Genomic DNA, 15,679 nt, shown 5'->3' on the forward strand with positions numbered 1-15,679 from the left:
TAAATGCCTTACAGTTTTTAAAAATACATGTTTGTATTGCATCATTTTTGTCTTTTGATGCTGTTTGAAAATTGTAAGTGATTTCACTCATCCAGTGACTGTTTTCAGAAATTCTTAATGAATTTTATGGGACTGAGTCTTAAATCTCTGAGTCAGGAAGAATTTGGTGGAAGTCTGGGAATTAATAGCAGTTTAAAACTGTGTATGTCTTAAATCCATGGAAGCAAATGAAATATAAATGAAATGAAAATACTGTTTAATTACCCACCTGAAATCTGTGTGCAAAAGATGCAACTCAAACTGTTTTGTAACTCTCATAGGATGTAATTTGTCTCTATAATGTACATAAAAGGCACCATAGAGAAAGAAAATTATTAGGAAATTCTTAAGTGTTAAGATTATTTCAAAGCTGTGAGCCACTTTTTATTTTTCTGTGAGAACCTGAGTACTTAGTAGTAATATCCATTTCTGCCAGTTGCATCAGACAGGAATGCTCATTATCTCACTTCATTGTAAAATTTAGCACAGATAAAGCTGTTTAGTTAAAGCCATTCCGAAATATTCCTCCCTCACCTTTAGGCTCCTTGCAGTCACCATCTGAGGACGCTCATCCTCACTTTTCCAATGTGAACCCAAAGCTCCTTTTCCCAACTGGCAGTGGCACCAGTAGCTGCCAAAGCTGACACATTTACTCCCTCTTGGCACACTCCTCTTGCCTGGCTTCTTGCACCACTCTTAGTCTGATTGAAACAAACATATCACTGAGACAAGTCTGGGGTATATTTGATTATTTAACTGCTGCTTCAGAAATGTAGATCTTTTACTCACCAAACGCCAGGTACTGTTTCAGAGTGGAGAAGTGCCCTGCAAACCCACGTCTGTGTCTGAGCAAGCAGCAAGGAAATCCCCTCCTGTGCCCTCTCCAAGCCCTGACTTTGGCTGTACACATAGCTTCTCAGGTTTGCACTTGGAAGGCAGAGCAGGCAGTCTGCTGCATGGCTCCTGTACTGATCAGTCCTCAACCCTTTTGCTGTTTGCATGCACTGAATTGTTTTTTGCTGGCAGAGACACAGAGTTCAGCATCAGATTTTGACACACACACATGCTGCTGTCCCGGAGGATTCGCAGAGCGGGCTGTCTTGCAGCTGCTGCATTTTCCACCAGTTAAATTGACAGTTACCTACTGTGTGGAGTTGCTAGGAGAAGGTGAACAGTCATCATTACAGCATATTCCTTCAATAACAACCTGTAGCGCTTGCTGATTTCTCTTCTGCAGGGATTTAGATGTGTCTTTGCTACTGACTTAGCATTTGTGCAGTCATATTTTTATTGACAGGCTGGTAGATATTTATTCAATAAGAAACAATTCAGGATCAACTAAAGAGAGGAAAGCTCTGGCATTTGAACATACACTCTTTTTGTAGGGTGATGTGGCTGATACTGGCATCTACCATCTGCTTTCCTATTGCAGCCTGTTTCTCCAACCTGCAAAGCACAAACCAGCCTTTCTTTCCTTCTGGATTGTTAAAGCCATTCACATTTATCCTGCATGGCAATGAATTATAGTCCATTTTAAGGAATCTTTTGTGCTTCTGTGTGTATTCCTACAGCAGAGAAAGTGCATGAGAAAGGAGCTTGAGCAGTCAGTAGTATAAGTAGCTGGCTCTCCCGTATGGATTAGACTCGTGAGGTCAGAGGAGCTGTGTGTACTTGCTCTGTGCTTGGGGGGGAAGAGTGGATTTGTCTGTCAAAGTGAATAGCAATTCAGGCAGGATCGTCCCTCAGCTGTTGTAATTCTGATGTGTTTTGCTATGACAGCAGCTACTGTCTAACATGCGTGGATCTTCTGAAATGTGTAGTGGACTAAGGACTGCTTTTACTTGCTGCTGAGCCTGACTGTAACTGTATCGCTGTAGGACCATAACGATGGGGGCTCGAGCGACAGAAACAACTCGGGAACTGCAAAGCGCCTCTGTACAGTACCAAATAGGAGGACATGCAGAGAAAATGTGGCAACGACTCAAAGGAATGTGAGTAGCTTGTCTCCTTGGCTTTTGTTCTGTTCCTTGGGAAAGATAATTTTCTTCTGTTTGTTAAAATGTCTAATTAGCAGACGGGAGAATTTTCTATAAGCTGTGAACAGTATTTGCTCCCCCAATACAGTACATCGTTCTGTTTTATGGTGGTACTTAGATTAATGTCAGACTCTCTATTAGTTTGGTCATCTCATTTAAAAGATGCATAATAAGTGAGAGTTATTATCCAAATTGAAATGCAGGTAAGTCCTTCCAAGTTAGCACTTTCATATCTCTGATATGATTTTGTAAATGTTATCTTCAGAATCAGCATTTCTGGAGCTGTTTCATCATTGCTGTCAGTATGTATGGGTAAGTATATTATTGCAATTCTATAGGAAGTATTAATATTTTGCCTGTAAGATTGAAGGTAAAGAAGTCTGTATTAAAAGGTGCTTAGCTACTAGGAAGCTGCTATGCCTGCTTTTTGTCAATTATTTTGGTGTTCAATAATGCTAGAAACTAATTGAAGGGGTATTTGAGGGGACCACTATGTATCTGCTGTATATAATTCACTGCTCTCAAATGCAATTTTCATGTAGACTTTCGGTGCAAATGATGGGTAAATAAACATCTGCAACCTGTCACACAGAAAGAAACTCTATCAAACTAGTGCATCCTAAATCCCCCAAATGTCAACATCTCCTTTTCAGTATTTGCCAGGTTTTTGATCTGAAAGCCGTTGTCAGGATGTTATGAATAAATACACATTACACTTGTTGAAGCAAAGAAATGGCACTATTATCTTTGCTGGAAAGATTTGTAATCTTGGGTTTCTAAAGGTATTCCAGAGATGCTGAAAAGTGCCTCAGCTGTTAAAGGTAAACAGGTTATTTAAAGTGTGGATGATTAGATGCACTGGCTATTGGCACTGCCTGTTTCCCCTGTGCATTGGGTAGAGACTCATACTGGCTGTGGGGAAGGGAATTTCCACCATCTGCTTTCTTTAAAGAGAAATTGGTTTGCTTGATTGGAAAGTCAATTTTCAGGTGTAGCCAGGAATTTATCATAACTTCACTGTGATATGCTTTTGAATATTTGCTCTGAATCCTATCATCACTCTGTTTAAGATAATGCACTTTGGGAGAAATTTATTTTTTCCCATAAAAATCTCCAAAGCATACACAGCAGAGCAAATATTTGGATTATTTGTCACACATTTTGCCTCTGAGTTTCTGCTACCAGAAACTTCCATCAATTTGTGCAGGTTTCCATTTGTGTAGGGTCTTAGCTGCTGTTTTTGTTCTGTAAGTTCGCTGTTACCACTAGACTGTTGGGTTGAAATGTTTCCTTTCAGCTGCCTCTGGAATGGTACCATTAAACAAACTAATGCAAATGACTAAACATTGGTGACACTCAGTACAAGAGCTCCAGGAAATAAAGTTCATGCTTCTTTAGGACTAGTTAAAATCATATTTGGAGTTTTTGGTCTATCTATATAAAATGGAGCTTTTTTGTTGGAAAGGTGTGTTTGGAAACCACATACCTTTCATGGGTTGGTGCCAACCTCAAGAATGTCATGACAAGATGATGATAAAATACTTGTACTTAAAAAAAACAGGTTATATGATTAGATATGTGCTCAGCTCAGTTTTTCAGACTTACCAATGGTTTCATTTTAATTATTCACTGGTCAATTGGGAATCACTGACTGGTCAGTATTATGAACATTGTATGGGAAAATTTCAAAGAGTTGGAATTTTCAGAGTAGATATCTGGGCTCACTTTATAGTATAAACATCAATCATTAAGGAAAAGAATTTATTTTCTTGATGAATAGATATCAAAGTAGAAGCTTGTTTGAGTGTGGTAGGGGAGAGGGACAGATAAGTGAGACTGCTGGACAATCTGACTCAGTAAGAATTCTTTTATAAACAGTCAGGAGAATTGTTTCATCTTAGAGATTGGCATCATACTTAGTTTCATTAACTGTTCCTAATTATGGAGCTTTTAAAGTAGTGTGCAGTAGTATATTTACACTGAAGTAAAGACTTCATGATTTGAATTATGAAGCTGAATCTGTTCTTGCTGAGTTCACAGACCTACATAATTTTCATGTGATTTCACCACAGTTTTATGGTATTTTGCCAGTCAAGAGAGTCCTGATCATTTTCTTGCAAGCAACTCACTATTTCTGAAAGAACAGAGACCTTTACTTAAAATTAGCTTTAATTTTCTGTTAGCATTTAATCTTCTTTCGCAATAGACTTTTAATTATGAATTTGGCAGCAGAAGTCCATTTAACCTCATATGTCTTAGGGTATTTTTGCTGTTGGCCTGTTGGTAATTTCTATCTACTTTTCTGAAATAGAGACTATTCTAAAAGATAGGTGAGTTGAATGCACTTAAAGCTAAATGAAAATCTTTATTTGAATGCCCAATAAGAAAAGCTGAATGAAAGGGACTTTTTATAGGTTTTCTATTATTTCTAGGCTTTCATCGGTCTTTCATAAGTGTTGCAATAAAGGCTGGGATGTTTGGAATTAAAATAAAATGATATATAACTTTATTGAGTTTATGGTGCTTTACAGCCAAGTTCTCACTTCTGTATGACAAGTAAAAATCCCACTTTGTTTTCCTTACACTGGAATTGCAGCAGGGCTGCAACCAAGGACGTTATCTGGCAGAGAAGATATTAATTTGAATTTCATAACTTGATCCTTAGCATTGGTGCTGACTTTATTGATGCCTGAATGAATAAAACACAAGCTCAGTGAAATAATGTGTGAAAATGAGTTGTGTAAATTCCTGTCTTGACTGTAGCTTCTGGTTTTTGAATTAAGATATTTTCAGTATGCAGACTGCAAGCTTCTAGTGTTTTGTGGTTCATGGAAAAAGCAAAAACAAATAACAAGGAACAGCTAAATAACTCACATAATAGCATGGCTTTTCTAATTCTCTGTAATGCAGAAGAATAAAAACAAAAGCCATTCAAGCCACTGCAGGAATTCCTGCTGCCTGACTGAAGGGGAGTGTTGTATACCTTCCACTTCAAAAACATCTTGTCACAGCCCAGCCAAGGGGCTCCTTCTCAGCCTGTTTAAATGCCACCAATTACACATTTTCTCCCACAACCTTTCATTCTCTATTGGATGGAATCTTACTTTAGACAGTAAATAAGTCTCCAGCTTAAATGTATTATGGTGTCGATAGATCCAGATGATTTGCTGCCTAGGAGAGTTTGTCTTCTACTGCTGATAGAGCATGGTAGGGAGCTCAGAAAGAAAAGCAGCTTTTTGAAAGCATTTTGAATTGGAATACAGAGAACCAGGTTTAAAACAGAAGTCTTTATGCTTACTGGCCTTGCAGTGTTTGGTATTCTTCTTAATCTGCACGTAGACCTGTCATAACTCTGTATTGTTCCTCACTGTGTGAAATTGTGTTTAGGGTCTGTTTTGTCTTTTTGCCACTTCACTCAATGTCAATGCAGGACAGCCAGACATCCCCCCCATCATCTGATATTATTTTGCAAGTAGACATCTTAGACACCTCTGTAAGTAGCTTCTAATATCCTCACACCTACTAGACATAGTATTAGGGATAGGTTCTCTTTCTGAGCTTTGAATTAATTAGTGAATAAATAACTTGATTTTCATAAATATCTGTATTTGCTAGAATGGTTTCTAATTGCCCAGAAAAATATATGAATGGGAAAAATTAAAATCCAAGGCTCTAGGAATTTGGGGACTTGGACTAGTCATATAGACTACTTTATGAAATTGTCACTGCTTTAAAGTGAGAATGTGTTATTGCCATCACTGATTAAAACTGATTTGTGCTGACTTGGAAGCAAAAGGGATTTGGAAAACAGTCATAAGCTTCTTTCCTTACCTTCTCTCCTTTCTTTTTCTTGTCATTCAACTTAAGAGACCCTGATTGTTGCAGGAAGGGGAGTCTAAATGGTTTTAGGCACTAAAAAGGACTGACATGTAGACCCAGTTTGTTGATCCTGCAATGCTGCAATGAAAAATTGCATGCATACACATTTTGTAGAGACAAAATGGAGTCTTAATCACTGATTTGGGAAAATTTGGCTGGATGTCAAGGAAAGTAGAAAAATGGCTTCCTGTGCACTTGCTGAATTACCAGAAGATAGAATTCTTCAAAAGGCATTGAGTAGAATGGAGACTAGCAGCCTAGTTAGGTCTAAAGCAGGCTAGAATGGACAATTTTATTTAGAGAACAGTAATTCCTTCACTATGGATATCCTATCGCATGGATACTGGTGGGAGAGCAGTAGAACAGTTTCCAGAAGCAGATAGGATGGAGGTCTTTCCTTTCTTTTTCTGAGTTGCTTGTTTACTTTTTATTTTATACTGCATTTCATATTTGCTAATAGCCTTTGTTTCTGTGGTTTATTTGCCTCAATTATGGCAGTTCAGTAAGGCTTAACTGAAAGTTTATCAAAAGAGAACATAATATGATACAAAGATTTATAAATTTGTGAGTACTTAACAAACAAAAAGAAGAGAAGAGGTAGAATTATGGCTGGATACCTATGGTAAAAAATAGCAAGACATTATCACTTTCTGCTAATTACACCAGGAACAAATGGGTATATACTTCAAGTAGTTTTTACTTGTAATGTTGCCTATTTTTACTTTCTTATAATGTGAAAACTTTCTTATAGTCATAAGCTCTTAGAAGTAATCAAAATGATAGGTATTTCTAAGGGGACTTTAAGTAAAATTAAAGTTGATTTCAGAAATACTCTGAACAGAAAGTGGAAAGGATATGATGATGTACCTGTTGATTGATATGCATCTTATTAGTGCTATAATTACAGTAAGAATAGCTTATAGTATATTATAAATTGTGAACAACTTCTTTTGCTTTTGAAACCAAAATCTGTTTCTGCACCTAAGTAGTCAGGTACAATTTATAATTATATAACTGTTGCTTATAAATATGTATCTAATTAAACATATAATATGACAAATTTCAAATTTTCAATAAGTCTAGTTTTTTTAGTTACATAACATTAGCAATTTTAGGAACTTTTTTTGTCCAGTCATATTATTTTACTGTTAGAAAGGTATTTCCATTATTATTATATAGAACTAATTTTCAGGTTTATACTAATTTTTTCTTGCAATTTCTGGCATGTACCAATGTTGTTGATGGTTTAGAATAAATGCTGATATTCCAATTTACTGTGGGTAGGTGAATTGCTGTGCTTATAGAAAGCTGTACTACAAGTGATTGCAAATTGAAGGAGTGGTGCACAAACCATAATTTGCTTATGATGGCAGTAAGAACAGTAACAGTGTGTTTACAGGTGTCTTGGTCCCTGAATAATACAATAAAATACTGAGATTCCCCATTAGAGCTTTAAATGAACATGTTCATACATCCCTCACGTGTGTCCAATTAAAATTAAGTATTATATCTAAGGACAATGGAAAGCAGATTAAAGATAATATTTTATGAAGATGACTGCAAAATTGCAATTCCATTTCTATATTCTGTATTTTTGTTAGCTTAGACATCTGACTCTACTTATGCTACATCCAACACTCCTAAAATTTCCAAAAAGATACTTTGTGTGGCTATTCACTTTAGAAGTGTTCTATTCAGATCTCTGCTTAGAAAGAGATTGTATATGACTGACAACACAAATAATTAATTTCCTCTCATTTTGAACTCCTGCCAACTCCTTGTGCAGGGATCCTTGATTGCTGACCAATTACTATAAACGTTTCTTTAAAAACTTCATTCTCTAATTTAGCTTTGGAACACCAAATGCTGCTGCAGTTTCTCAGAGCTATGGGTCACAACCTCAGAGTTCATATGGCCCTCCCACATGTAACTCCCAGGTTCTGCTCCACCTCCACAACAGAGTGAAGTCAAAATATCTGGATAGGAGGAAAAAAGCCTTTTGTCTTGCTAATTATATAGAGTTAGAAAAATGCAAATGCCTAAATACTGAAATTACATAGTTACCAGTGGAAGTTATAATAAAAATAGGCATTCACTTCATACATCTGAAAGAGAAACATAACCTCAGGTTTATCAAAATTGTGCCTGACAGAATTATTCCTGTAAGATGTCAAAATAATCATTTAGGAGTGAATCCATTTAATACTGTTCCATTTTGTTTGTGTTTTCTGTCTCATCTGGCTTATTCCTGGTATAATCTCTGGAGGAGGGCTATTAAAAAACTGTTGCAATTATTTCTGCTGCAATTTACTGGAGACTATTTGACAAATAAGACTGCAAAAAAGATGTAAGGTCTACTATGATATCGAGTCCTCCAGTATTACTGACATGAAAGGTTTATTTTTATCAAAACCCCCCTCCAGACATTCAAAGCCTTCCAAAAGGAAGGAAAATAACCAACTTACCAAGCAGCCAAGGACCAAATGGGCTACACTTGACTCACAGGCTGTGCAGTGATAGAATTCTTTACTCCTTCTCAGGCAACAGCAGATATTTGAATTTTTGATTTTCCTTTACTGCCTTCCCATACAATTCCATGACATATTTGAGGTCACCAATGCAATTTGTAAAACTTTCAAAACAAGGCACCATAAAGAGAGATCTATAGAGGCAGTCAATTTAATATGAAGTAAATCCTTTCATTTTACTAGGGAGATGGGGAAAACTGAGCAGTTGTGACTAAAAGGAGAGAAAATTGCGCTCTGCTGTGGTTAAGGGAAGCTAAACAGAAATTGAGTACATCACTTATAAAGTTACAGCTGACAAAAAAGTGACTCAGTTTTCACAGTCCATAAAGCTTTGCAATTAGTCAGGCAGTGCTGCAGACTGAAGAAGCGAGCCTTCTCCCCGACCTCTCTTTTCTTTTACAAAACTGCTTAGACTTGTAAAGAAATGGTGCATTCAGTTTCTGTTAAAGGCTGCAGCTGCTCACAGCATAGACACACATTTCCTGAATACATATATGCAGGGAATAGTGATTTTAAAGGAGTATGTGACTTGCTCCTAAAAGCTTGTGTAATTCTGGCTGTTGGCCAGCATATGTAATGTCATTTGTGAAGTCAAATGCTATTAACATGATATTGTATTTATTCCTGTGGAATCTGCTAAAAATATGATTTCCAAAGTGGCTGGTTTTCTGTGAGTGGAGTGAGTTTGTCAGATGTATTATCCCTAAAATTTACCATTTTCTGCCAGTACTATGGATGAAGTTGTCTCCCATGATACATTCTTGTTTCTCAACTCTGATTGCTGCCTCCATGCTCTTTTTTGGCTGTTCTAGCATGACTGCTTTTATTACCACCCAGGAACTTATTTTGTGGTAAAAACAGCAATAACCAATTTTTTTTTACTCTTACTATAAATTTATACTCCATCAGTTCCTAGGTTGGATTCCCTCTGTGTTTTCATATCTAGTTGCATCTTTACAATGAAGAGAGTTGTCTGAAGGTGGGAATACCTGAAGGTAAAGAAGATGGTCCTACTTGAGCAGTGTCTAAGAAGACAAACATGGTCTTGCATCTGTTATATTTTAAGTTCTTGATTCTATGGTATTGTAAATCCAGTACTGGAGTATCTAGTATTATATCAAAACATGACAGAAAATGTTGATCCAATTTGAACTTTTTCAGAGGGTTCAATTTTGTTCCAGTATTTTTGAAAGGCTAACTTTGAACTAGCAGGTTTTATGAAGATCAAGTACTGCCCACGTCACTCCAGAGTTATGATGCACAGACAACATCTGTGCTTTTGTAGCCTACAAATAGCTGGCCTGAAAGAAGGCCAGTATAAACATCCGTGTTGTGTGCTTGGGCTAATTCAGGAGAATTGCAATTGTTTATTTGCACCTCAGCTGAATCAGTGAAGTACTGCTGTGTAATCTATAACCAGCAGTTACAGAACTGTATTCTAAAGCCCCTGAGCCTATTGTTTGCCATGGCTCTGTAATGCCCTTTGCCACCACTGGCAATACCTCATGGATCTGCAAATTAAAAAAAAAAAAAAAAAAAAAAAAGCAGAAAAGTGCTTTATTGAAATTTTTGTTCTTGTTGAAGTGAATGCTCTGAGAACGAGTTCTTGTTAGCTGCAATTGTGTTGTTTATGGTCTGTACACAAAGCTGGACTGAAATGAAATTTAGTATGGTTTATTTTGAATGAGTAAGAGAAGTATGCTCATCTGAGTCAGTGTTGAGAAATTACAAAAAGCATTCCTAAGTTGCTTGTCTTTTTGACAATTTATACAAATATGCCTGATTTTAGATGTTCCAGAAAAGCCAGTATACCTTGAAGTATCATGTACTGGAAAACATTAAAATAACATGGGTAGTAAAGCTCTGCTTGTTTCAGACTTAGCAGTTCTATAAATATCGCTCCAGTGTTTAAAAAAATAATTAAAAAGTCCTTGTCTTTTTCATAGATCTCATGTTTGTAATAATTTAGCAGTTTTGCATGATTTTGTTGCTGTGTATTTAAGAAGTTTTTCAGAATAAGAGACAGTTGAATTCCAGCCATTCAACCCTCCAAGCATAATGAAGATATTATTTGAAGCAGTGTTATTTAACTAGGAGTGCTCTCAAGGAAGATGTTTGTCTGTACAAGTGCTTATGCTCCATTATCTATTGTTTGACATTGGCTGCAGTTTGTTTGACCCAACCATTCTCCAGACTTTTGGCGCCCCATGAAAACAAGTAGCCTCCATAAATATTATGGAGACATTTAATTGTTGTGAATTTCTCTGATAAATAGTGTTTGAAGGCAGCTACATTTGAATGGTTCACTGTTAGTGTAATTTATGTCAGCAAGAGAGTAAAGAACAAACTGCTGGGTAGAATTTACTTCTTTCTTCAGTTCTTCTACAATACGGAACTGTTTTGCCTGGGATATTTGAAATTAATTTTTTTTTTTTTTCTGCGTTGTCTGCAGAATTTATTGAAGAATTAGCCTCTAACATCATGCTTACCTGCAGTTATATGTTTTGTATTTTTATTTACTGTGTCTTGAATAGTTTATTACTTTTTTTTTGTTTTGAAGAATTTGTTTTGTTTTTGTTTTTGTTTTTATTTTGCAATACCTTGGACACATCTTAGTGTAATTCTGTAGCTTCCTTTTGCCATTTTACTAAAGGCTTGATGAAGGTTTGAGTATTTTCTTCTAAACTGAAGGTTTTTATTTATATCACTGTATTTCCTAAACTCAAATACATTCACTTAAGATAACTCAGATAGCTGTTTGGCAGAAATGCCAAACATACAGGCTCAGCTGGAGCTGCAGATTGTTGTCCCTTTTGACAGTTCCTTTCTATCTTCAGTGTGATTTTTTTTCTGATGCACAGGCAACTGCACTGCAAAAATGGTTACATCATTGGCATTAATTTCCATTAGGGTGGGCTGGAATGCAGAATTCCTGCTCTGAAGAACGCATAAAAAACCTTGGAAAAGACCACCAAGATTAAAAGCTCAGAAGAAATGAGTTTTCTGAAATGTCTTTCAAAACCTTTGAATGAGTATCACTTTCTGACTTTTCAACTTCCAAACACTTAAAGAGAAGCAGCACCAACCTGATTGTTTGAAAGCTGCTTGTCCTAGTCTGTGTAGTGCCCATGATGACCTGAGCTCTGAGAAATCCAGAGGCTTTCCTGACCTATAGTCAGGAAATCTCTGAGATAGATATAAAGTAAGTTGTGCATGAAATCTGAATTTTTTCATTGAAGAAGTTAAATTATAAAATTACTGACCAACTCTGATTTATTTATTTTCAACTTAACTAGAAAGACCTTGGATTTTATAGGTAATTGAAAATTGTGTGTCTCTCACAGAAAACTGCTGAAGTATAAAAGAAGGTTCTCTGTTCCAATAGCTACCAAAAAATGCTCACCAGCCATAATTCAGTTAAAGTTTACAGACCAGGTTTATGGGATAATTCTGTAAGAGTCAGAGGCAGTAAGACAGAGATAACCTTTTCTCTGGCATATTTTGCTGTGACAAAGGATCCCTATTTTAGTATTTTATCGTCCTTGAACAGACATTATAGGTGTTCATTCTAAACATTTGGAAAAAAGATGAGACTTTGAAATAATATATCTGTGAGTATTTGAAATTTGTCTTCATCTTTTAATGCAATGCATATATTTTGTGCCTTTAACACATAAATATGGCACATTATTATACTATGTTGGAAAGTGTTTAGTCTTTCCTTGATGCTTCTGTCCTGAAGACTCCTCAAAACTGCCTATCTTGATTTATTGAGTGAAATAGTACACTTGCCTCTGGAAGGAAAACTGCAATCACTGAATGATACACAGTATTAGAGTGGTGCATGTATATGTAAATGGAATGAAAAAATTTATAATCTTCTATTTCTACTGCATCTGATTGGTGTAAATTTTGTTCTTAACTTCAAATGTGGTAAAAAGAAAATTTGGCTTATTTCGACCTTTTGATTTTGAAGTTTCTTTCTAAGCAGATTGATTTAATACTGCTTGTTTCTCTAAAACATTAAAAAATATTTGTCAAAGACATGTCAAAACGAAGAATGGTAATAACATACACATGTAAATAGTTTAGTGATAATTGTGAGAAAGCTTTGCCTTCAAGAGAGAAATATTTACTTATATTTTTAGTTATTTTCTTGGGTAGTTCAGTTAGCCATTTTTGTGCTTTGTGTGATCTACACAAAAAATGGGATTCCTTCTCCACTTGATTGATAGAAAATCCAAAACTGCAAATCTGTTTTTAGAGCTGGATACAAGGTAGGCACAGGATGTGAGCATCCCAAAAGATTGAGGGATTTGTGAGAATTTATAGCTCAATCCAAACTTTGAGTTTTCTAGCACTGTTAGAGCCCAAACCAAAGTTTAAACATGTAGAGCCTTTTAGAAGACTAAATTGTTATAGATGTACTACAACTTGGTCAATATGTCTACTGATATAATAAGAAAAAATAAGTATGATATTAGAATTCTTAAAGAAAATCTTACTTTGATTTAATCCTTTAACAAGAACAAACATGCCCTAAGATTTTAGTATTATCAATTCCTGAAAAATATAGTTGACACAGGTGGAGATAAACTATATGGAGCCAGCTCTGTCATCTATTTTTCTGTCTTGACTTACAATCAGCTTTAACCAGATAAATTCTGGATACAGGAGAGAGTCAACCTTGTCTTAGTATAAGGTCATATTTAGACTTCTAGTACTGCACTCATTTTCTCTGTAAGACAAAGAGCTGCATCCAAAATACTATGTTTGTAATAGAAAAATATCCTTATGGTACCTTAGAAGTTCAAAGTAAAATGTAGAGTGGAGAATGAGTTAACAAAAGTATATAATTTCCTATGAGTTTTACTTAAGACTTTTTAGTTTAAAAGTTCAGAATATTATCATCATCAGTTCAATGCTAAAATCATCTTGATTTAATAGAGAAGGGTTCAGAAGTTGCTAAAGAAATCATGTTACTACTTGGGGAAACACGGTTATATAGCAGAATTTGATTTTTAAATACTTGTCAACACTTTTATATCAAATGCAATCTCAAATGCATTTTTAGGTTGAATGATCAAGGAAATAGCATGAAACTTTAGGCTTCAATTTATATATCAGCTTCAACAGAGGAAGATTTCAAGGGGAAGAATCTCAGTAAAAGGTAGGATTCATAGTGGTTTTAGAGATTAACTGCATTCTGTTCATTCCCAGTAATGAAAAACGGTAATGCAGCTTTACATATGGTGACTGAATTGAAATGGACTCAAAAAATACTGTGTAAAGCTCTATGACGGCAATGTAAAGTGACAACAGATGTGATTGCTCACACTAAAATGCATTCTTATCATTTGACAATGACTCTCATTATGATGATACTCCTGGCATGGAACTGAAATTTTTCTACATTGTATAAGCTATATTAAATCTGTCTTTAGCTGGCAACTGTGCCTTACTGAAGTTGGCAAAGTACCACATGTATGGGATAAACTCCAGCTTTCTATATGGGCATGATTACAAAAATCTAAATATGATGCTTCACTTCTGAAAATTAGTTGATGATTTTCACAAAAGGGCTGCTGCATAATGTAATTCTGAATCTCAGCAAGAAGTACTTCATGGCCCTGCTATGGCTCTATTTGCTCAGTCGTCTGCTTTTATTCAGTCCATTATGATCTAATAATATTTAAATGCACTCCAGTTCCTGGCTGTACTGTGGCTTTGTGGTTCAATCTGAAAATCTTTCAGATTTACAAGACTGAAGTTCAGAGATGTAAGAAAATGGCAAGATCCAACAGTCAAGTTTTTCCATCAGGTACAATGTGTGTTTTACTACAGACTTTTCTGAAATGAACAGTGTGGAAAAGGTTTGGGGTTTTTGAATGAAGAATACAAAAGATACGTAGTAGTTTTTGAGGAATTATTAAGATAACAATGTTGAAGTTGTGACCATAAAGCATACACCATACAACTTCAGCCTGTGATTTCTCAATCCAGTCAATAATCAAATAAAATTAGCCTGGTTCTGGTCTTGCTTAAACCAGCATAATTGGACACTATTGAATTACAACACAATAAATGAGACCTCAAAACAGATTTACTTTATTGTGACAAAAGACCACAGTATTTCATGGATGCAGTGGAATTTGGCTAAGGTTTATTGGTAATTTCTTTTTATTAACACTGGGCTATGTCAAGCATGTTACAGTTTTCAGAGTTAATTCTTACTGGATATGATTATTTGCTTAATTGCTAAGTGAACAAATCACCTGATAGAACAGGAATGATTCCCTGAATTACCTTTTTTTTTTATTTCCTTGTTTTTTTCCCCTTCTCCCAAGGGAAAGAAACATGTTTACCTCCCTTTGTCTATCACTTGGCTGCAGCTAGAGTAGTAACACAGAAACAGATTGCACTGAATTTGCTATTTATTGCTCTGATTTTGGATTTTTGCCACTCTCACTAATGAGCTATGTTTTTGCAGATAGACAAATTAAGGATGGGCTCCTCAGCTCCCATGCATTCAATTGTATCCCAGTTTGTCATTAATTTTATTTTTAACAATAAAATCAGCAGATTGTAATTTGTATTCTGATTATCACAAATAGATCTCACCATGTTTAACTGAAGCTTTGACAATGCAGATGAGGGAAGTTAGACCTTGAAAGAAAAAAACTGTTGCACAGCATCATCTAAAATTTTATTTTGGCAGTTTTTCTGTGGTGATTTGGGGAATGGGGACAGGGGAAAAGGGAGGGGACAATTTTATCTAAAAGCACCCCTACTCAAACCAAATAATTGCATAGCATTTCTTTCTAGTGCAGCACTCAGCATGACAGGCTCAAGATTGGGCAGTATTTGGTATAACAGTAGAATATCTACCACATTAAGCGATGAAGTCTTAAATGTAGAGTTGCATTTTTACGGGTAGCTGAAGCCTTCTCAGCATATACTCATCACTTCTAAAGTGTTCAATGAAAGTTAGAAGTTTTGTTTTTCCTCTGTTGAGTTGCCTCAGAGGAAAGTGTCAGAAGCACAAAAGCCTTTGTTGCTTCACTTCATGATTAAATACAGCCTTCCCTATTGAAAGAACTCTTTTCTTTTGCATTATTATCCTGTTACAAAATGTCTATTCCCATCACAAATATTTCAGTTTCCCCGTTCTTCCCTTCATAATTAACACTGAAAGCC

General features: G+C 35.7%; 1 protein-coding gene across 6 annotated transcripts in view; it reads left to right on the forward strand.

Moving 5' to 3' along the window:
* Positions 1 to 1,096: 1,096 nt before the first annotated feature.
* Positions 1,097 to 15,679, forward strand: part of PDE1A (phosphodiesterase 1A) — a 145,367-nt gene continuing 130,784 nt past the window's right edge. Inside the window, exons 1-2 of one of the 6 annotated variants that reach the window (XM_079311561.1) lie at positions 1,097 to 1,206; positions 1,917 to 2,030. In XM_079311561.1, the coding sequence (XP_079167687.1) occupies positions 1,927 to 2,030 (104 nt within the window). In that variant the 5' untranslated portion in view covers positions 1,097 to 1,206; positions 1,917 to 1,926. The other 5 variants (XM_079311557.1, XM_079311556.1, XM_079311560.1 and 2 more) reach the window with 5 other exon arrangements.

The sequence above is a fragment of the Erithacus rubecula genome, assembly GCF_903797595.1.
Source record: "Erithacus rubecula genome assembly, chromosome: 8".
NCBI classification, from domain to species: domain Eukaryota; kingdom Metazoa; phylum Chordata; class Aves; order Passeriformes; family Muscicapidae; genus Erithacus; species Erithacus rubecula.